Source organism: Erpetoichthys calabaricus, chromosome 6 (genome assembly GCF_900747795.2).
Source record: "Erpetoichthys calabaricus chromosome 6, fErpCal1.3, whole genome shotgun sequence".
Lineage (NCBI taxonomy): Eukaryota > Metazoa > Chordata > Cladistia > Polypteriformes > Polypteridae > Erpetoichthys > Erpetoichthys calabaricus.
The window spans coordinates 204154566-204177234 of NC_041399.2; the positions used below are offsets into that span (position 1 = coordinate 204154566).

General features: G+C 41.1%; 1 protein-coding gene across 1 annotated transcript in view; it reads left to right on the forward strand.

Moving 5' to 3' along the window:
- The window catches only part of mkxa (mohawk homeobox a), a 130503-nt gene extending 114686 nt beyond the window's left edge, over window positions 1-15817 (forward strand). The window contains exons 6-7 of the mRNA XM_028804348.2: window positions 6396-6429; window positions 15619-15817. Of these exons, the coding sequence (XP_028660181.1) occupies window positions 6396-6429; window positions 15619-15808 (224 nt within the window). The 3' untranslated portion in view covers window positions 15809-15817. The remainder of the gene's footprint in view (window positions 1-6395; window positions 6430-15618) is intronic.
- The last annotated feature ends 6852 nt before the right edge of the window (window positions 15818-22669 follow it).

Sequence of the window (22669 nt, forward strand, 5' to 3'; positions counted from 1 at the left end):
GCTTTGAGGATCCCATGTTGTCATTCTTCAGAGGAGAGTCAAAGGGAAGCACAACTTGCAATTGACCTCCTTAAATACCTTTATATCTCATGATTGGACACACCTGTCTTATGAAGTTCAAGGCTTAATGAGCTCATCCAAACAATTTGGTGTTGCAAGTAATCAGCATTGAGCAGTGACAGGCATTCAAATCAGCACAATGACAAGGGGACCCACATTTGTGCACAGCCAGTTTTTCATATTTTTGTTCGGAAAACACCGCAGTACTCAGATGTTCCTAGGAAATGGAAAACATACCACTGTTATCTTTTTCCTTGAGAGTCAATTATTATACAGACTGAGAGGGGTTCCCAAACTTTTTCATATGACTGTATTTTTAGAACAGAATTGTCTTCATTTATCAGATCAGCGAAGACCCAAACCTTCTTCCAAGTGATTGTCTGGCACTGCCTATGCTGTCCTCTATCCATCACTTTACTCTGAGTGCCTTCACAAAGCACATTAAAGGGGAAACCGTCAAAATATTAGCAGATGTCTTGAACGGTGCGTTACACATATTTTCTTTCAAAGATTCGCCCACACTTTCACAAGTGAAGCACTCTTGACGAGATCAAATACGGTAGCATTTTGCCAACACACAAACTTTGCAGCCTTGCCATAGCTTTGCCAAATGGGAGTCAGTTCAGAGGCGGCGGCTGCAGATCGTCCAAGGACAGCAGCAGGTCCCAATCACTGTGAATGACACAGGCTTGACATCTGTGAGCCATTCTTCAAAAGAAACAAAGAAAGTCTACAGTATATGGCATCGCTGTACTTTCTTAATAACCGGAACAGAAGACACTTACAAATTATGGAAAAAAAAAAAAAAAGTTAATTTTCACAAGAGAGTAGAAAATGTATCACAGCTAGCTTTGGTTGTGCAATGTTTCCATTTTATTGTTAACTAGCAAAATACCTGCGCTTCGCAGCGGAGAAGTAGTGTGTTAAAGAAGTTATGAAAAAGAAAAGGAAACATTTTAAAAATAACGTAACATGATTGTCAATGTAATTGTTTTGTCACTTTTATGAGTGTTGCTGTCATCAAGGAATTGATTATCATTATTTCTTTCAATCAGGTTCGTATTTAGAGGACGTGTTGTGTTCAAGTTACATTCCGCGTTCGTCTACCGTTGTACAGATACAACAGGTTACATTGATAACTTTGTGTCCACGTTGTCAGAGTTGAAGCATTCATAAACATCGAAGTGTCCACTACCCGTGAATCTAAGATGTTTAACAGGCATTCCCGGTTGTCCAAAGGTGTAAAATATTTTCCCATTTCTATACACTTGAAAGCGACAACGAAACAATTCCGCTGCAGCTATCAGTTCACATGCAGAACCATAGGTTGAGAGCTTAAGCATTTCACTGCTCTAGTGGTTCTGTGTAGTATAATTGTCTCCTGTACTGTCATCAGTCCACACCTTGAGCCTGTCCCTGTCATTCAGAACATAAGACACAATGTCTCTGCGGATATCAAGGCTGAGACTGATATAGTCATATGAAAAAGTTTGGGTGCCCCTCTCAGCCTGCATAATAATTGACTCTCCTTTCAACAAAAACGATAACAGTGGTACGTCTTTCATTTCCTAGGAACATCTGAGTACTGCGGTGTTTTCTGAAGAAAGATTTCTAGTCAAGCAGTATTTAGTTGTATGAAATTAAATCAAATGTGAAAAACTGGCTGTGCACAAATGTGGGTCCCCTTGTCATTTTGCTGATTTGAATGCCTGTCACTGCTCAATGCTGATTACTTACAACACCAAATTGGTTGGATGAGCTCGTTAAGCCTTGAACTTCATAGACAGGTGTGTCCAATCATGAGATATAAAGGGATTTAAGGTGGTCATTTGCAAGTTGTCCTTCCCTTTGATTCTCCTCTGAAGAGTGACAGCATGGGATCCTGAAAGCAACTCTCAAAAGATCAGAAAACAAAGATTGTTCAGTCTCCTGGTTTAGGGGAAGGCTACAAAAAGATATCTCAGAGGTTTAAACTGTCAGTTTCAACTGTAAGGAATGGAATCAGGAAATGGAAGGCCACAGGCACAGTTGCTGTTAAACCCAGCAGGTCTGGCAGGCCAAGAAAAATACAGGAGCGGCATATGTGCAGGATTGTGAGAATGGTGACAGACCACCTCCAAAGACCTGCAAGAACATCTTGCTACAGATGGTATATCTCTACATCATTCTACAATTCAGTGCAATTTGCACAAAGAACATCTGTATGGCAGGGTGATGAGAAAGAAGCCCTTTCTGCACTCACACCGCAAACAGAGTCGCTTGTTGTATGCCAATACTCATTTAGACAAGCCACATTCATTTTGGAACAAAGTGCTTTGGACTGATGAGACAAAAATTGAGTTATTTGGTCAGAACAAAAAGCGCTTTGCATGGCGGAAGAAGAACACCGCATTCCGAGAAAAACACCTGCTACCTACTGTCAAATTTGGTGGAGGTTCCATCATGCTGTGGGGCTGTGTGGCCAGTTCAGGGACTGGGGCCCTTGTTAAAGTCGAGGGTCGGAAGAATTCAACCCAATATCAACAAATTCTTCAGGATAATGTTTAAGCATCAGTCACAAAGTTGAAGTTACGCAGGGGTTGGATATTCCAACAAGACAATGACCCAAAACACAGTTCGAAATCTACAAAGGCATTCATGCAGAGGGAGAAGTACAATGTTCTGGAATGGCCGTCACAGTCCCCTGACTTGAATATCATTGAAAATCTATGGGATGATTTGAAGCAGGCTGTCCATGCTCGGCAGCCATCAAATTGAACTGAACTGGAGAAGATTTTGTATGAAGAATGGTCAGAAATACCTCCATCCAGAATCCAGACACTCCTCAAAGGCTATAGGAGGACAGCGTCTAGAGGCTGTTAGATTAGCAAAAGGAGGCTCAACTAAGTATTGATGTCATATCTCTGTTGGGGTGCCCAAATTTATGCGCCTGTCTAATTTTGTTATGATGCATATTGCATATTTTCTGTTAATCCAATAAACTTAACCTGCTTAAACTAACCTGCTTAAACCCAGATCTGGGTCACAGGGAGTTGGAGCCCATCTAGTGTACAGCACAAGGTAGGAACTAACCCTGGACAAGCTGTCAGTCCATCACAGGATGAACACACACACACACACACACACACACACACACACACACACACACACACACACACCCACACCCCAAGGCCAATTTAGTATCAACAATTCACCTAACCTGCATGTCTTTGAACAGTGGGAGGAAATCCACACGGACATGGGGAGAATATGCACACTCCATGCAGGGAGCACCCGGGACGTGAATCCCAGTCTCCTTACTGCACCATTGCGCCGTATACTTTGTGGTGGAACTGAGTGAGGAACTGCAAGTCAGTACTGCCAACTGTTATGGCGTCCAACCAGTTATCCCCGTTTAATGCCAACAAAAGTATTTACTTTAGAACAAACAGAAATTTAGGGGTGTTGTGCGCACCAACAGAAAGCTTCTACTGAAGATCGCCATTAGGCTACATAACTACAAAGTTCCCGGGAAGGAACTCCATCATGTCTTTTTATCAGTGCAAGATCGACCACCTCCTCCAGTCAGCAGTGGGATTTATAGCTTGGGGACCTGAAGGTGCGGAGTCAGTTGTCCTCACTGGATGTCGTCTTTGTGTTGCGGTGGGAACAAAAGAGGAAAATGTTAGCACCAGTGCCCCCTGTCAACCCAATGTGGTATGACATACCTGTGAGGAGAGCTGAGAGTGGTCCACAGACACACATGCATGACAACTTATATAAACCATAACCCTACATTAGTAAAATGCCTTGGGATTGTGTCCACCGTTGAAACACACTATAATAAGTTCAGTTTAGTTGGTTAGTTGTGGTGAGCTGGCACCCTGCCCAGGGTTTGTTTCCTGCCTTGCGCCCTGTGTTGGCTGGGATTGGCTCCAGCAGACCCCCGTGACCCTGTAGTTAGGACATAGTGGGTTGGATGATGGATGGATGGACAGTTGGTTAGTTAATTCTCCATCAAAAAGAAACCACGAGAACACCTTCAGGTACAACGCCAATGCTGAAGATATTTTGAGCAAACGAGAACTTAGAGAAGATGCAGAAAGAGTTGGGGAACCAGTAGACCACCATTTAACACAGGAGGTTAAAAAAAGTGGAACATAAACATCATGTGAGGGTGCTAAAATAAGAAAATAAATGAAGAGATTCTGAGAGGTCCATCCCAGTCACGCTGAGTCACAATGCTGACCGCCTTCTTCCAGTGCCAGGTGGTATTGAATGGTGGGTCTTGATGATGAACACCTACAAGTGCCATCACTCATCAAGGACTCCTAGTTTTAATATTGTTTGCTTCTATTAGGGGGATTTTATACCCTATGACATAGTTTCTTAAACCGTTGAGTCACAGGTTTCCATCTTCTGGGTTGTGACTCCCATTTGTATTCAATTTGAAAGGGTTATGTACGGTGTGTGAAGTCTCTCGATGGGTCACCACGAGCAATCCACATTGCTCCACCACTATGACTGTCCGAGGTAATCATCAAATTAGGCAATATACCCAATCTGACAGTCATCATGGACAGTGTCTCGAAGAGACTAAGAAGGGAAAGATTGGGTAACAAGAAACCAAAGGCTAAGAAACACTGCCCTCAGGCTGTTCTCTTTCTGGTTCTCTTTTACCACCGCCTGATCAAAGCACCGTGCTGTCCCTACATAGATGGATTGAAGTCCAGATATCCACATGACCATCATCGTCTAATTCTTCCATGTGAAGCCTGAAAACCATGAGGACTGATTGAGATCGTTTAGGTTAGGTAGAATGTCTAGTGGGGGCTGGCTGGGTGGTCTCGGAAACCCTGCAGATTTCTTTTTATCCAGCTCTCTGGAGTTTTTTTTTTTTGTTTTTCTGTCCTCCCGGCCATAGGGCCTTACTTTATTCTTTGGTAATTATCCATCCATCCATCCATCCATTTTCCAACCCGCTGAATCCGAAGACAGGGTCACGGGGGTCTGCTGGAGCCAATCCCAGCCAACACAGGGCACAAGGCAGGAACCAATCCTGGGCAGGGTGCCAACCCACCGCAGGACACACACAAACACACCCACACACCAAGCACACACTAGGGCCAATTTAGAATCGCCAATCCACCTAACCTGCATGTCTTCGGACTGTGGGAGGAAACCGGAGCGCCCGGAGGAAACCCACGCAGACACGGGGAGAACATGCAAACTCCACGCAGGGAGAATCCGGGAAGTGAACCCAGGTCTCCTAACTGCGAGGCAGCAGCGCTACCCACTGCGCCACCGTGCCGCCCTCTTTGGTAATTAGCATTGCCAAATTTTTATTTTTTAAATTTTGTTTTTCTTTCTTCATCTTGTAAAGCACTTTGAGCTACATCATTTGTATGAAAACGTGCCATAGAAATAAATGTTGCTGTTGTTGTTATATTGCCACCATTTACAGATGGCACATCATAAACATTAACACTGCTTTTACAAGTCCAATAACAAATGGTATATAACAGAGACATATGCATTGTATTTGTCACTCCAACCAATGGTGCATCACAAACATTTGAAGTATTTCATTTTATTACCACAAATTTTAGTGAAGCACCCTCTCTCCTCGGCCCTCTGCTTTTCTGTATTTATATGCTTCCTCTTGGCCATATTATTCGTAGCTATGGACTGGGTTATCATTTTTATGCAGATGATACTCAACTCTATTTCAATATTAAAAGTGGAACTTCATCAGAGCTTTCTCAGCTCACAACCTGCCTCACTGAAATTAAAACCTGGATGGAGCAGAACTCTTTAAAATTAAATTGCAACAAAACTGAACTCCTGCAAATTGGGACTAAATTGCAACTTAATAAAATGAGCTCCTTCCCAGTCCATCTTGGCGATGATCTCATCAGACCTGCCTCTTCTGTAAAGAATCTTGGTGTCATTTTTGATTCCTCCCTTTCTTATTCCACCCACATAAATCACATTAAGAAACTTTCTTACTTTCACCTCCTTAACGTATCCCGTGTTCGCTCCTTCCTCTCCCTTTCTAATGCTGAGAAACTTGTCCATGCTTTTATCACATCCCGCATTGATTATTATAATTCCCTACTGGCAGGTGCCCCTTCTAATCTTATATCACAGCTCCAGCTTATTCAAAACTCAGCAGCAGCGAGCACATCACACCCATCCTGCTCCGTCTTCACGGGCTCCCTGTGTCTTACAGAATCGAATATAAAACAGCCTGAGCAGTTGGGAACTCCCTGTGCTTGCCTCCATTTTTATATACTGTAATTGACACACTTTAGTATATCTGCATTTTAAAGCTTTGTCCTTTTTATTCCTTTCAGAAACTGTGGAACACGGACCAAATAAATGTGGCAAGTAAGTGTGATGAATTTATTTGTACAGATCTTGCACTCATCCTGCTAGCTATTGCCTGATTGTTTGTTTTTTTCTTTGATGTTCTGATCACAGACATTAGCACACTGTGAGTGAAAGAGTGACAGTGAATTGACTGGCTTCCTGTCCATGTTATCGCCCGCCTTGCACCCGATACTCCGGGAATAGGCTCTTGAGTGGGTGCCTAGGCATGGTTCACTCCTGGCATCGCTCAGACCCGCCCACAAATAAAAGCACCATGCCATCAGCAAAACCAAGGGACTGGTTATTGACTTTCACTGCACTAAAGTCACTCTGTGTCTGGACACAATTCAGAGAGTGGATGTAGAAGTGATGCGTTCTTACAAGTACTTGGGAGTCCACATCAGTGATAGGGTGGACTGGTCTTGGAACGCAGAGGAACTACAGTACAGAAGAATGGGCAGAGCAGACTCTCTTTTCTTAGGAGACGGTGCTCCTTTAACATGGGTTGAGACATCCTTCATATCTTCTATAACTTTGTGATAGCCAATGTGATTTTCTACATGTGGTGTGCTGGGCTGGCAACATCACTGCAAGAGAGGCCCACCAAATCAGCAAGCTAATTAAAAGGGCAGGCTCGGCTATGGCACACACTCTGGACCCCCAGGAGGTCACGGAGGAGGAGGAGGGAATAAAAACAAAACTGAGTGCTGTTACGAGCAATGCTGCAAACACTCTCTCTGACACAACAACACTGAGGACTTTCAGACAATGAATTAATCCACAGAAGTGTGTGTCAAGAAACACTATGGGAGCTCCTTTATAGGAACAGCAATATGGCTGTATAGTGCCTCACAGGGCCTGCGGAGAACAGCCAAATCAAAAGTTTTTGTTTCTTTTTAATTTCCCTCCTTTATTGGCATTCTGGTGTGTGTTCAGTTCAGTGTGTGTGTGTACTTATTATATAGTGCCTATCTATCTATCTATCTATCTATCTATCTATCTACCATATGTGCCTTTCACATCTATCTATCCATTATTTAGTGCCTATCTATCTATCTACCATATGTGCCTTTCACATCTATCTATCCATTATTTAGTGCCTATCTATCTATCTATAGATAGGCACTATATAATGGATAGATAGATGTGAAAGGCACTATGTGATAGATAGATAGATAGATAGATAGATGTGAAAGGCACTATGTGATAGATAGATAGATAGATGTGAAAGGCACTATATAATGGATAGATAGATGTGAAAGGCACTATATAATGGATAGATAGATAGATAGATAGATAGATAGATAGATAGATATTTATTTTTAAAAAACAAACTTTATTTAATAAACACAGAAAATAAATCATAACAGTAAACCAAACTCAATCTTAAGTCATACAGAAAACATATACACACATTCCTATTTATGAATATTCAGTTTCTAAACATTACATACTCAAATTGTTCTTTAGAATAAAATCTATATATATATTTATCTAATCCCTCCCATAGTTTCCACCCTCCAATCCCACTTATCCTTCGTATTCTTTATTATCCCAAAGTTATAAATAAGTTAAAAAACAAAAACACCAAAATCAGAGCACAAATTGTAAATCATAATCTTCATCACATTTACAAAGTACATTATTTATGCACCACACTTCTTTAAACTGTGCTGTTATTTGTAGACTTATAAAAATTAAAATCCACTAATATCCTACTTTCACACACTTTTCTAAACAAGACAACAACATCTTCAATCCCACTCCCAGTAATTTTGTTTTTACGTGTCTTCCATATTGACAGTTTTGCCTGCCCGATAATAAAATTAATTAAATTCATAATTTCTCTGGTTTGTCTTGTAATTTTCACCCCAAACACAAACACTGTGCTATTATACGGGACCCCCAACCCTTCTACTATTCTTTCAATTACACTAAAGCAGCTCTGGAGTCTCCCACAGTACATAAAAGCATGAAACACAGTTTCCCGCAGACCACAAAAAGGACAGCAATCAGAAACCCCCGGACATATAATCGATAAGAAGGAGTTCACCGCTAATATCCCATGCACCAACCTCCACTGTAGGTCTCCCACCCTACTGGCCAATGGTGGCTTATACAACGACCTCCAGGCGGGGTTCAGTCCTTGAGGGGCTCCGAGTTTGTCTCTCCAAGGTGTGTCGTGTCTTCGGGTCCTCAGCTGTTCCAGGTTGTTCACCTTCACGCAGATCCTATAAAGCTGCTTCCCCGGCACCGTAGGCAGAGATAACGCCTCAAGAGAACGTAATGTTAAAACATCGGTCTCACCGTCCCTCAGTTCAACAGCTGGAGATACAGTAAGTGTTGGAAAAGGCGTTTCGTCAGTTGGTTTCAGTCGTGAGGTGAACATTCTGTGCAGGAGTGTCATGGATTCCCTGTCCAGTGATGATCTTATCTTACACAGAAACTTCTCCATGAGGCGTACTGAATGCACTCCTGTCTCCTCTGCTACCACCTGTGCACTTTTCCAAGTATAATTTTCCCAGTCAATTATGTCCTTTATTGTGGTTATTCTATGTATTATGAAATGATGAATAAAGTTTTCAGAAAGTCCTGTAGCAGTGCCAACAGCAGGAGTGTAGAGCAGCGGTTCATCAAGGACCCAAAAAGAGGAAAGGTCATCACAGTCCTTTTTGATCGACAGCAGTTGCCACACTGCTAGAAGGCTTTTATAAAACTCTGGCACATGTAAAGTCCCGATCTTATCAAAATGGCAGAGCAGTAAACTTTTACCAAGTCCCATATGCCTGGCCTGTTTAAAGAAAAGTACGGCCAAGTTCATCCACTGGCTCTGCTCAACAGGGTACAGCAGTTTCTGAATGGTCTGAAGGCGGAAAGCAGCAATCCTGCTGGTAATGTCAATAAGTCCTTGTCCGCCTTCATCCAACGGCAAGAATACAACGCCCTTCCGTATCCAATGGGTACCATTCCAAAAGAAATCCATGATTGCTTCTTGTATCTGCTGAACAAGCACAGGTGGAGGTTGCAGACAAATACATTTGTGCCACAGGCTGGAGGTCACCAGGTTATTAATTACCAGCATCCGTCCTCTATAAGATAACTGAGGGAGTATCCACTTCCACTTAGCGAGCCGAGCTGTAACCTTGTCCAACAGACCCTCCCAGTTCTTTTGGATGTAGTGGTCATCTCCGAGATGGACTCCCAAGTACAGGAAACCCCCAGTGGTCCACTGCAGACCCCCTTCCAGTCGAGGAGGACTACATCCTGTCCAGTACCCAACCAGCACTGCACTGCTTTTATTTAATTTTGGCCGATGACGCTTTACTGTAATTCCGCAGACAGTCAGTTAGTTTGTCCAAATCCTTTTGGCCTGAGATGACAACTGCGAGATCATCAGCATAAGCCGTGACTTTCACAGGGTCCATGTTGCAGTTGGGGATGGTGAGACCAGTCAGCACCTTCCTCAGGTGCACCAGGAAAGGCTCCAACGCCAGAGCATACAACATACCGGACAAAGAGCAGCCCTGTCTGACTCCTCTTCTGACACTGAAAGGTGCGCACAAACCACCATTGACCTTGATTATACCAGAAATGTCACTATAAAGTAATCGAATATAATTAATAAAAGACTCCCCAAACCCAAAAGCCTTCATGGCATTCCATAAAAAAGAGTGACTGACCCTATCAAAAGCTTTTTCCTGGTCAAGAAATAGAAGACCAGTCCGAAAACCAAACAGTTTTGCAGCAGCTAAAATGTCCCGAATTAAAAAAATGTTATTAAAAATGGACCTGCCAGCCACGCAGTAATTCTGATCAGGATGCACCAGTCTCCCCAAAACCTGGACCATCCTGTTGGCTAAGGCTTTAGAGAGAACTTTATAGTCTGCGCATAAGAGAGACACTGGCCGCCAGTTCTTAATGAGACACAAGTCTCCCTTCTTCGGCAGCAGCGTGATCACAGCTCTACGGCAGCTTTGAGGTAACAAACCAGTTTTAAAACTCCACCGAAACACTTCTAACAAGTCCAGTCCAATGACATCCCAGAACTCTTTGTAAAATTCCACTGGAATGCCATCGATTCCCGGGACCTTCCCTGTGTTCAGCTGTCCCAGGGCTGTGGTGAGTTCTGCGAAGGTCACCTCACTATTTAGATCTGCCACGTCTGCGTTGGGAAGTTGCGGTAAGTCCTGCAAAAAGGCCTGTTGGTCTTCACTGCCACCATCTCCATCTACAGCAAACAAACGTTCATAAAATTTGCGGACCACCTGCCTTATTTCACTGGGCTCGTGTCTCTCTGCCATCAGGTGTTCTTATGCAATGTAAGAGTTTACTCTGCGAGTTTTTCTTCTCCAAACCAAAAAAACACTGTGTTGGTGCATCCATCTCAGTCAACCGCTGAAAGCGGGCTCTCACTAACGCCCCCTGAGCCCTGGTCTCAAGCAGGTGGGCCAACCCCAGTTTAGCAGTAGTCAGGCTGGCCTGCAGCTGCTCATTTGGACCCTTCTCTAGTTGTTGTTGAAGCTCAGCTATTTGATTTTCCAAAGCTGCCATTTCTAACCGCAATACTTGGGTGACATTTCTGGTATACTCCTGACACAAAGCCCTGATGTGACTCTTCCCAACCTCCCACCACTGTTGTAAGCTGGTGAACTCCTTCTTCATAGCCTTCCAACCTCCCCAGAAATGAACAAACAACTCTTTAAAGTTCTGATCTTTAAGGAGGAGTGTGTTAAAATGCCAGTATGGACTACGGGGTCTGTACACGTTAAAAAGAAGTGTACAACACACCAGACTGTGATCGGAGAAGCCAGTAGGCACAATAGAGCACACTTTAAATAACCCTAACAGGTGCTTAAAACTGTAAAAATGATCGAGTCTCGCCATTGAGATCGTGTTTCCACTCGTCCTCCCCCACGTGTATTGCCGACAAGTCTCATTTTTAGACCTCCATACATCTTCCAGCCTAAAGTCCTTAATTATTTTTCCTAGAGCTCGCGCTGAGCGAGGGTGCGGTTCCAGTCCATTGTTTCTATCCATCCTTGATTCAAGTGTACAATTAAAATCCCCACCTAACACCACCACTTCCTCAGGGTCACACTTAGATAAAAGATCTCTTAATTTGTTAAAGAACTGGAGCCTCTCCTCACCCTCATTCGGGGCGTACACGTTAATAAAAGTGACGATGCTGCCTTGAAGTTTTACTGTCACTTTCAAGAGTCTCCCTTTCACCAGCTCATCAGTCCTGCAGACTTCTACTTGCAGCCCACCAAGAAATAAAATGGCCACTCCAGCACTAACATTTGTCCCATTGCTAAAGAAAATGTCCCCTTTCCAATCCCTGCTCCACTCCCACTGATTATGCTCATCAATGTGAGTTTCTTGTAGAAAGGTGACATTCAAATCTTTTTGTCTTATAAAATCAAAAAGTGCGGCCCTCTTATCAGGACTTCTCCCCCCATTAATATTTAGGGTTCCTATGTGTACACTTGTCATGATACCTGAATATATGGATGAACACACAATGAAACACAGGGACCACCACAAATACTGTGGAGTGGATTTAACAGGGGGCTTAGCCATTAGGTGGTGTTTAAATTAGACTGTTTCCTCAGTTTACTTGTTAAGTTCTTGAGCCTCACGAGCTCTTTAACATCAAACATCGCGGAGGCTGCTTTGTCCCGCCGCAACCCGCGGACAGACGATATAAAGAGCTCAATGTCTGGGAAAAACTCAGCCACGTCCACCCCCTTTTTACCGGCGGTGTTCACCAAAAACTCTTTTACACTCTGAGCGCTGTAACCCCCCCTGGCTTTTAACTCTGGGGGCTCCGAGGCAGCAGACCCATCAGAGATATTACCGTCATCGGTCTCTTCCCCGACATTCCCCGCAATTGAACCGTCATCGGCCGTCTCCGCGAAGACGGGAACATCCTCCTGACAAGGACCATAGGCGGGATCCTCTCCAATGACCCCCGAGCCCTGACTTAAAACAAGTTTCTTACGTGCCCGCTCTTCTCTTTCACCTTGCCTCTTCTGAGCAGGGCGTTTAAATTCACTTTTTTCCTCAGGCTGATTGCTTCCTCCCTCGTCCATATCTATGTCTCCCCACACACTTTCTGCTACAGCTGTTGCTGTCTGACCTACAGTCTCGTTACCGCCTTCATTCGGCTCATCTCTGGGAGGCACCTGATCCTCCAGCCCTTCAGATCTAAGGGTAGTTATGTTCTTAACACCCTGCGCCTCCGCGCCATCAGCCACTACCTGACGACCTTCCACTTCCTGCCCCTCTTTTTCTTTGTCTGCATGGTCAGTTTTCTTGTGTCCATGTTGTCTCTCAGGACACTGTTTAATTAAATGGGCTTCACTCCCGCACCCAAAACATTTCATTTCGTTCGAAGTGACGAAAATCACATAATCAAAACCTTCCACTCTAAACTTCATAGCCACATTTAATTCATCATCCATTCTGTTTAAAATCATATAAACTTGTCTCCTAAAAGACAAGACATGTTTTAAATCCGGCGATTTACAGCCTAAAGGAATATGTCGAATTTTTGAAACTAAACGTCCATGCCGCTCCAACTCTTTTGCTAAAGTTTCGTTCTTGAGAAATGGCGGCGCATTCGAAATTGTCACTCTGCGTGACGGGACGGCTAAAGGGGAAACCTGTACAAAGGAGCCATTTATAACAACCCCCTTCTCAACCACAATAGGAACTAAATCCACAGAGCTCAAAAAAACAACGATAGACCCGCTCATTCGTGAAGCTGACTTGATATTCTCACATCCTATCACTTCACCTACCGCCAACACCCCCGCCTCCAAAGGGACAAACTCCTACGATAAAAGTTTAATCCCATGGCGGCGGCTTAGACGCTCAAGATTCGCAGCCATTGCGGCTGCCGTGGCCTAAGCCACTCAGTACAAAACAAGTTTTATCTGTTTACACCAAATAAAGATAGAAATAAGAAAATAGAATATCAGAAGAAAAAAGAAACACCACACTCACCGCACCGCGTCCACCAAGAGGCACACTCGCAAACACGCGAAACAACCACCCAGCATGCACAGCGACAGCGAAACAGGAAGGAGATAGATAGATAGATAGATAAATAGATAGATAGGCACTATATAATGGATAGATAGATGTGAAAGGCACTATATAATAGATAGATAGATAGATAGATAGATAGATAGATAGATAGATAGATAGATAGATAGATAGATGTGAAAGGCACATATGATAGATAGATAGATAGATAGATAGATAGATAGATAGATAGATAGATAGATAGATAGATAGATAGATAGATAGATATGAAAGGCACTATATGATAGATATATAGTGCCTATCTATCTATCTGTCTATTTATCTATCTGTCTATCATATAGTGCCTTTCATAACTATCTATCCATTATATAGTGCCTATCTATCATATAGTGCCTTTCACATCTATTTATGTATTATATAGTGCCTTTCATAACTATCTATCCATTATATAGTGCCTATCTATCATATAGTGCCTTTCATAACTATCTATCCATTATATAGTGCCTATCTATCATATAGTGCCTTTCACATCTATTTATCTATTATATAGTGCCTTTCCTATCTATCTAATGAGCTTCTGTTCCCCTGAAGACAAGCACAGTTCTATCTAATCTAATATGTTCACAATGGATTTAAAAACACAGATGTTCTTAATACAGTAGACTAAAAAATGGCAATCTAAACAAGTGCTTGCACAACAATTACAGTATAAATATTATTAAAACAACTATCATAAACAGATGTATTTATACAAATGCTCAGTTACAATTATAAAGTATGAATGTACAAATAAAGAACACAATTGTCTCTGGAACAGTGGCCTTTATACATGATATCACTTAAACACACGCAATGATTGCTGAACTTTTAAACATGAACATTTAACAAAATGTGCTGACTGACTTGACTTTGTTCTGGACACCAGAAGAAGACGTATTTGTTGAGGGTGACTCTGGATATTGTAAAAATGCACACAAATGCACTCTAAAATTTTTTGCCACATTACCTTTTATTGTAATATATTTCTATCACATATGACTGACTGCATCTATTAGATGACTGGGGATTACACAGTTATAATGGTGACTGGGTGAATGTGCAGACTTTTCCTTAAAACCTTTCTGACTGCTGCAGACTCTGGTGATATCTATGATGTCTAGAAAGCTCTGTTCTTTATATTAAGAAAAGAAAATGCAAGCAGGTAGTTAAGTGCCTGCAGGCTAACTACGCACATCCATTATCTAGCGTGATGAGCTCTTTTGTGCTGAGAGTGGCAGTTATGCCATGACACTGTGGCGATAAACACAATTTATGTTTAGTTCGCCTCTCCTCTTCTTCCTTTTTTCGGTGCCTGATGGCTTTTGCCTTTTCATATTGTAACACCCCTTGACAAGCCCTCATCTGCCATTTCACTTGTGATGTATTTTTTGTGTGGGTTTGGAGGTGGTGGAAGGGGTGGGTCAAACCAAACTAACCCTAACATTGACCCCTTTTTCTACCCCTCCACATTGCCGTCCTTTTCTGTGCTGGTGCCACAGAAGGCATTCATTCATAAGGGCATGCATTGGGCATGTAGGCCGTCATGTGCACCATCCAGGGTAAAGTGAAAGTGACTTGCTAAACTGGGGCCCTGGGTGGCCACCTATGTCACCTAGTAGGTTGATTAGCCTTAAATGGGCTTGATAATGGAACAGTCCATCACTGAATGGGACGAAATGGGCATAGAATGTGAATGGAGACAGCAGGCAGGGTGGCATAGGGGTTAAGGCTTTGGGCTTCAAACCCAGAGGTCTGCGGGTTGAAATCCCACTACTGACACCATGTGACCATGAGCAAGTCTCTTAACCTGCCTATACACCAATTGTTGCCCAAATATTTAAGTTGTGGCATCAGCCAAATAAGTACATGGATTTATTTTTGCGATTGTTTTTTTAGATTTAAATAAGATCACACGGTGATGCCAAATTTGAATCCAGACTCTGTTACTGTTTGCGTGAAGTCTGCACACTCTCATCATATCTGTAAATTCCGATTTTGTTCCCATATCCTAAAACTGAGCAAATTTGGTTAACTGCCAATACTTAACTGATCCCTACTGGTAAAAAGTGTCTGGTGAGAAAAGCATCACATTTACAAGTTTTATCTTTTATTTTCCAGCATCCCGAAGGAGAAAGGAGGAAAAGGCAGCGACGAGACCTACTGGAAAGAAATCAACGCAGCCATGGCTTTGACGAACCTTGCTCAAGGGAAGGAAAAAATATCAGGGACAACCAGCTGCATCATACAGAAATCCTCCCATATAGCGGAAATAAAGACTGTCAAGGTGCCCATTGTGCAGACCTTCTAAAAAAAAATTTAAGAAATTAAACGCACGCCGGCACCAGTCGGCGAAAGGAGTTGACTTCATTGGGCCAAATCATTTGTTATTTTTTTTTAAAGTCAGATTTAAAGCATTTGTAAGCTTTCTTGTCTTGCACGCGAGCTGAACAAGAATTTGAAAAGTGTGGTTGATGTGTACTGTTAATTAGGGAAATTAACTTATTGATAAAATGCATTTCCTTTGATAAAATACCGAAACACCTCAGTGCCTTTAAATGCGGGAAAAAAAAAATAAGTAGCAATAATTTATGAACTTGTACCAAAAACATTTTTGTGCATAATTTAAAAACAAAAGCAGAAAAATGTAGATGCGTGCGCCTATTTAAAAAGTGCTTCCAAACTCTTCAGCCCCCGTACTGTGTAATTACGGGCTGCCTTTTTTTTTTTTTTTTTAAAGTGTAATAAAATCCTGAAAGGCCGCCTGTTTTCGTTTGTCACTGACATCTCAGCGCAGGGTGGCTAACCTCAAATGACCTGCAGCTGCAGTGCAAATGGCATCGGGGTCGAGCTGTAAGTGCTGTGCTGCGCGTCTGAATAACGGCAAAGCGGCTGAACGAGGAAGAACTGTGAAGAAACAATTGGACAGGCGGACAGATGAGTCGAGGCAAAGGCATTGACTCGTGCCACTCCAGTTCTGTGTCTCGTGACATGGGACCCCGAGCCTATTGTGAGCACCCAGGGACCTCCGACTGTTCCTGCCTGTCCGCCGAATGGTTAGAGGACAATAATCTGAGCACACATGATTTAGAGCAGAACCTTCAGTGCTGCATCACGATTCAACCTCCACAAAGGCTCGTTCTTTCTTTCTTTCTTCTTTCTTTCTTTCTCTTTCTTTTTTTCTTTCTTTCTAAACATTAGTAATCTGACTAATTTGTCATCAATCTGCCCATCAGACATTTTCAGTATTCCTGAAAACAGAGCTAGAGGTGTCTACTTAACTTGAATCCAGAATCTGTCACTGTTTTATAGAAGAACCTTCAGTGATGCATCATGATTCAACTTCCAAAAAGTTTCTTTCTTTCTTTCTTTCTTTCTTTCTTTCTTTCTTTCTTTCTTTCTTTCTTTCTTTCTACACATTAGTAATGGGCATGAAAAGTGTATGGAGACAGCAGGCAGGGTGGCATAGTGGTTAAGGCTTTGGTCTTCAAACCTAGAGGTTTGTGGGTTGAAATCCCACTACTGACACCATGTGACCATGAGCAATTCGCTTCACCTGCCTACGCACCAATTCTGGCCCAAATATTTAAGTTGTGGCATCAGCCAAATAAGTACATGGATTTATTTTTGTGTTTGTTTTCTAGATTTAAATAAGACTGCAAGGTGATGCCGAATTTGAATCCAGACTCTGTCACTGTTTTATAGAAGAACCTTCAGTGCAAATCTATTATCTGTTCGTGGTTATTAATGGTACCTAAATAAGTAATGATTCTTTTGCGAACCAAAAATGGGTTTCCTTATGGCATTGCTCTGAAGAAATAATTTGGAACTTTTATTTTTAACAGCATAACCTACAATATTTAATTATGTATTGCAGTCTAGAAGCAATAATGAAAATTACAATACAGCTCTGTATACCTCCATAAATGTTGAGTTAGGCACTGTACCAGACTGAAGAGTGAGCCTCTGGCCCATTTGTATTCTTTCTTTCTTTCTTTCTTTCTTTCTTTCTTTCTTTCTTTCTTTCTTTCTTTCTTTCTTTCGACACATTGGTAATGGGCATAAAAAGTGAATGGAGACAGCAGGCAGGGTGGCATAGTGGTTAAGGCTTTGGTCTTCAAACCCAGATGTTTGTGGGTTGAAATCCCACTACTGACACCATGTGACCATGAACAATTCGCTTCACCTGCCTACGCACCAATTCTGGCCCAAATATTTAATTTGGGACTCGGCCGGGCACAGCCTGAAGAGGCAACGTGGATCCCCCTTCCCATGGGCTCACCACCTATGGGAGGGGCCAAGGCGGTCGGGTGCAGTGTGAGTTGGGTGGTGGCCGAAGGCGGGAACCTTGGCGGTCCGATCCTCGGCTACAGAAGTTGGCTCTTGGGACGTGGAATGTCACCTCTCTGAAGGGGAAGGAGCCTGAGCTAGTGCGTGAGATTGAGAGGTTCCGGCTAGATATAGTCGGGCTCAACTCAACCCACCGCAGGACACACACAAACACACCCACACACCAAGCACACACTAGGGACAATTTAGAATCGCCAATACACCTAACCTGCATATCTTTGGACTGTGGGAGGAAACCCACACAGACATGGGGGAACATGCAAACTCTACACAGGGAGGACCCAGGAAGCGAACTCAGGTCTCTTTAGGAAACAATTAACACCAAAAATGTCACAAAATGTTAACTTGTTTTGCATTGCGGCCCTTTAATAATAATAATAATAATTCCTTGCATTTATATAGCGCTTTTCTCGCTACAAAACACGCTCAGCAATTACAGGTTAAGGGCCTTGCTTAAGGGCCCAACAGAGCAGAGTCCCTTTTTGGCATTTACGGGATTCAAACCGGCAACCTTCCGATTGCCAGTGCTTAGTCAGGCTAATTCCCAGTTTTTGGCCCCTGAAGTACATGACGTTGAGTAGCACTGCTCTACAGTATGGGGTACACTTTTAAAAAGAAAAGTGCCTGAGTGAATCTTCAGAGTGATGTCATAGGGGAGCCATTTCTGGTTCCCGAAAGGCCCATCAATATGAAGGTTCCAAAAAGAACCTTTATTAATTTTATAGGCTTCATAAATAGTCATAAATAGACGATACCAGCTTTTTAAATGCCAGTAAGTCATGATTTTCAAAGATAGATAGATAGATAGATAGATAGATAGATAGATAGATAGATAGATAGATAGATAGATAGATAGATAGATAGATAGATAGATAGATAGATAGATAGATAGATAGATAGATAGATAGATAGATAGATACTTTATTAATCCCAAGGGGAAATTCTCCTAATTCTCCAAGGGACTCCTATTGTATCCAATCACACAGGATAAGATCAGGTTTTCTTAATCTGTTAGTGTGGTGCTAGGTGATGTGCTAGGTGAAGTCCACTACGACTCCTAAATCCTTCTCATAAGGTGTACTCTTGATTTTCCAACCGCTCGTTGTGTATTCAAACCTCACATTTTTATTTCCTATTTGTAATTCTTTACATTTATTGACATTATATTTCATCTGCCACAAATCTGCCCAAGCCTTAATGCTATCCAAGTCCTTCAGTAATGATATAACGGATTCCAAATTATCTGCTAATCCACCTATCCTGGTATCATCTGTAAACTTAACCAGCTTGTTCCTTATATTCCTATCTAAATGTGAATTTCCCATTGGGATTAATAAAGTATCTATCTATCTATCTATCTATCTATCTATCTATCTATCTATCTATCTATCTATCTATCTATCTATCTATCTATCTATCTATCTATCTATCTAAATCATTTATAGATATTAAAAATAGCGGGGGCCCCAGCACTGTCCCCTGCTGGTCACCACTCTTAACAAAATTCCACACAGGGAGGACCCGGGATACAAACCCTGGTCTCCTTACTGTGAGGACGTAGCACTACCACTGTGCCACCCACATTCAGTTCTAGATATCTAAAATGGGTTTTCACATGCAGTGTTTCAAATCATAAAAATTAGATCAGGGTCACCTTAAGGTATCTGAAATGGCATGCAGTAGTTGTGCGCTACACGTCTAAAACAAGTTGAACTCTAAGCAATCAACGCAGACCTCAGTGTTAACGTTTGCTGTGCACCATCTATTGGGATGTATTTTGCAATGCATGTAGCAATAAAAGGCATTGTATTTGTCATTTCAACAGATGGTGCTTCACAACCATTCACAGTAATAAAATGCATTACAACCAATGCTTGTGATGTGCCATCAGTTGGAATGACAAATGCCTGCAAATGTTTGTAATGTGCCTTCTTTCAGAATGACTGTGGTTGTTTTTATGGCCGGCTTCTCTAGGTATTCTCACTAGACAGTCTGCGGTCCTTCTCAGGTCCAGACCCAGGGCTGCTACACAAATCAATTATCAATTTGTGGTTATTAATGGAACCTAAATAAGTAAAGATTATTTTGGAAACCAAAAACTGTTTCCCTTATGGCATTGCTCTGAAGAATTAATTTGGAACTTTTATTTTTAACAGCGTAACCTACAATATTAAATTATGTATCGCAGTCTAGTAGCAATGATGAAAATTACAATACAGCTCTGGATACCTCCATAAACGTTGAGTTACACACTGTACCACACAGAAGGGTGAGCCTCTGGCCCATTTGTATTCAAAAACCTGCAGTATTTATTAATCTGCACTATTCTTTCTTTCTTTCTCTTTAATAACACAGCATTTCATCCAAAATGAATCATTTCTTTCTTTATTTAAATAGGAAAAATGTTTTAGACAAACTGCACATCTATGTTCGCAATTCTTGATTTCTTCATATCCATATCAAGGGAATAAGACCAAAGGAATTTCTAAGATTAGGAAAAAAAGATTTTTCTTTCTTTCTTTCTTTCTTTCTTTCTTTCTTTCTTTCTTTCTTTCTTTCTTTCTTTCTTTCTTTCTTTCTTTCTAATCCACTAAGCAATGTGACACAGGCCTTTTCTTTAAAATATCCCAACAGTGTTGCCTTTTATTTGTTTTTCAATTTTCTTGTGAGAATTTTTTACAACATGGGCTATTTTATGAGGGAGATATTTTTGTTAAGAAAATCTTGCTTATTAGCGTGACATCTGTACTGTCATATTTTTATGCAACAGGGAACAATTTAATATGGAAATCATGCGCACATGTGTTTTATCGACTGACGCAGTAAAAGCCAAGTGTATTAAGGAAAATGAAGTTCAGCCATACGAACAAATGCAGTTACTGTTTTGAGAGACAGAATAACTGCTGCTTATGTCTTAAAATTCTGTACATACTTTGTACTGTTATTAGACTTCATTTCTGTTGCCTATTTGCTGTTTGATACTTTTTCAGCGTAAGCAATTACTTTGTTCACATTTGTTTTTATAAATTATTACCGGTATAATGTAAAAGTGTAAAAAAAATGTTTCTTATTATTTTTATTTTTGTTAAATTATGAAATGGGAAAATAACAGAGACAGGATTTTTGTCCTATGTCTTAATACATTTATTTGACATCCTTCTCCTGTAGGCTTAAAACAAGCCGTTCAATAAACAATATCAGCAGCAGTCGCATTTGTGGTGGACCTTTGAACTGAAGCTCACTAACTGGTGTCATGTTAGCAACTGGTAAGGGAAGTTCAGAAACAGAAACAGACTCACAATTAGTCAGGGAGGAATGAGCCTGTGAAACAGGAATGGTGTGCTATATGAGATATAATGTAGATATAAGTCGAGGGATAGTGAAAAACACTTTATGAGATAGATAGATAGATAGATAGATAGATAGATAGATAGATAGATAGATAGATAGATAGATAGATAGATAGATAGATAGATAGATAGATAGATAGATAGATAGATAGATAGGTGTGAAAGGCACTATATGATAGATAGATAATAATTGTCCATAATAAATACACATTTTATAATCAGTTCAGATAGATAGATAGATAGATAGATAGATAGATAGATAGATAGATAGATAGATAGATAGATAGATAGGTGTGAAAGGCACTATATGATAGATAATAATTGTCCATAATAAATACACATTTCATAATCAGTTCAGATAGATAGATAGATAGATAGATAGATAGATAGATAGATAGATAGATAGATAGATAGATAGATAGATAGATAGATAGGTGTGAAAGGCACTATATGATAGATAGATAATAATTGTCCATAATAAATACACATTTCATAATCAGTTCAGATAGATAGATAGATAGATAGATAGATAGATAGATAGATAGATAGATAGATAGATAGATAGATAGATAGATGTGAAAGGCACTATATGATAGATAGATAATAATTGTCCATAATAAATACACATTTCATAATCAGTTCAGATAGATAGATAGATAGATAGATAGATAGATAGATAGATAGATAGATGTGAAAGGCACTATATGATAGATAGATAATAATTGTCCATAATAAATACACATTTCATAATCAGTTCAGATAGATAGATAGATAGATAGATAGATAGATAGATAGATAGATAGATAGATAGATAGATAGATATGAAAGGCACTATATAATAAATTGATAGATTTTCTTTTTTTTAAACAACTTTATTAAATTCAGTATGAAATTCATTAAAAACACAAGATCTAACCACAGAATAAAAACAACATAATAAAATCACATTTTGAACTAAATGCTCCCAGTCCATCCCTTCTTCATTTCATAAATACCAACCCAAACCCTCGCCCCTTTATTCATCCCTTCCATCCCACAATTCCACTCATGTATTACAATACTCTATAGATTTCTGCTCCTACATATTCTATTAATAATCAAATTTGAATTAGAATACAAAGTGCAGTTCATCATTGTCGTAATTACACAATACATTATTTACGCACCACTTATCCTTAAACTGTAAAAGATTTCTAGTAGATTTATAAAAATTCAGATCCACTTCTATTCTACTTTTACAAGTCATTTTAAATAATACTGTGGGGTCTGTGGTGTCCTGCGGTGGGTTGGCACCCTGCCCGGGATTGGTTCCTGCCTTGTGCCCTGTGTTGGCTGGGATTGGCTTCAGCCGACCCCCGTGACCCTGTGCTCGGATTCAGCGGGTTGGAAAATGGATGGATGGATGGATGGGTCTGTGGTGCCTGCTCCCTTAACCTTATTTTTCCGGGTTTTCCATATTCCCAGATTCGCCT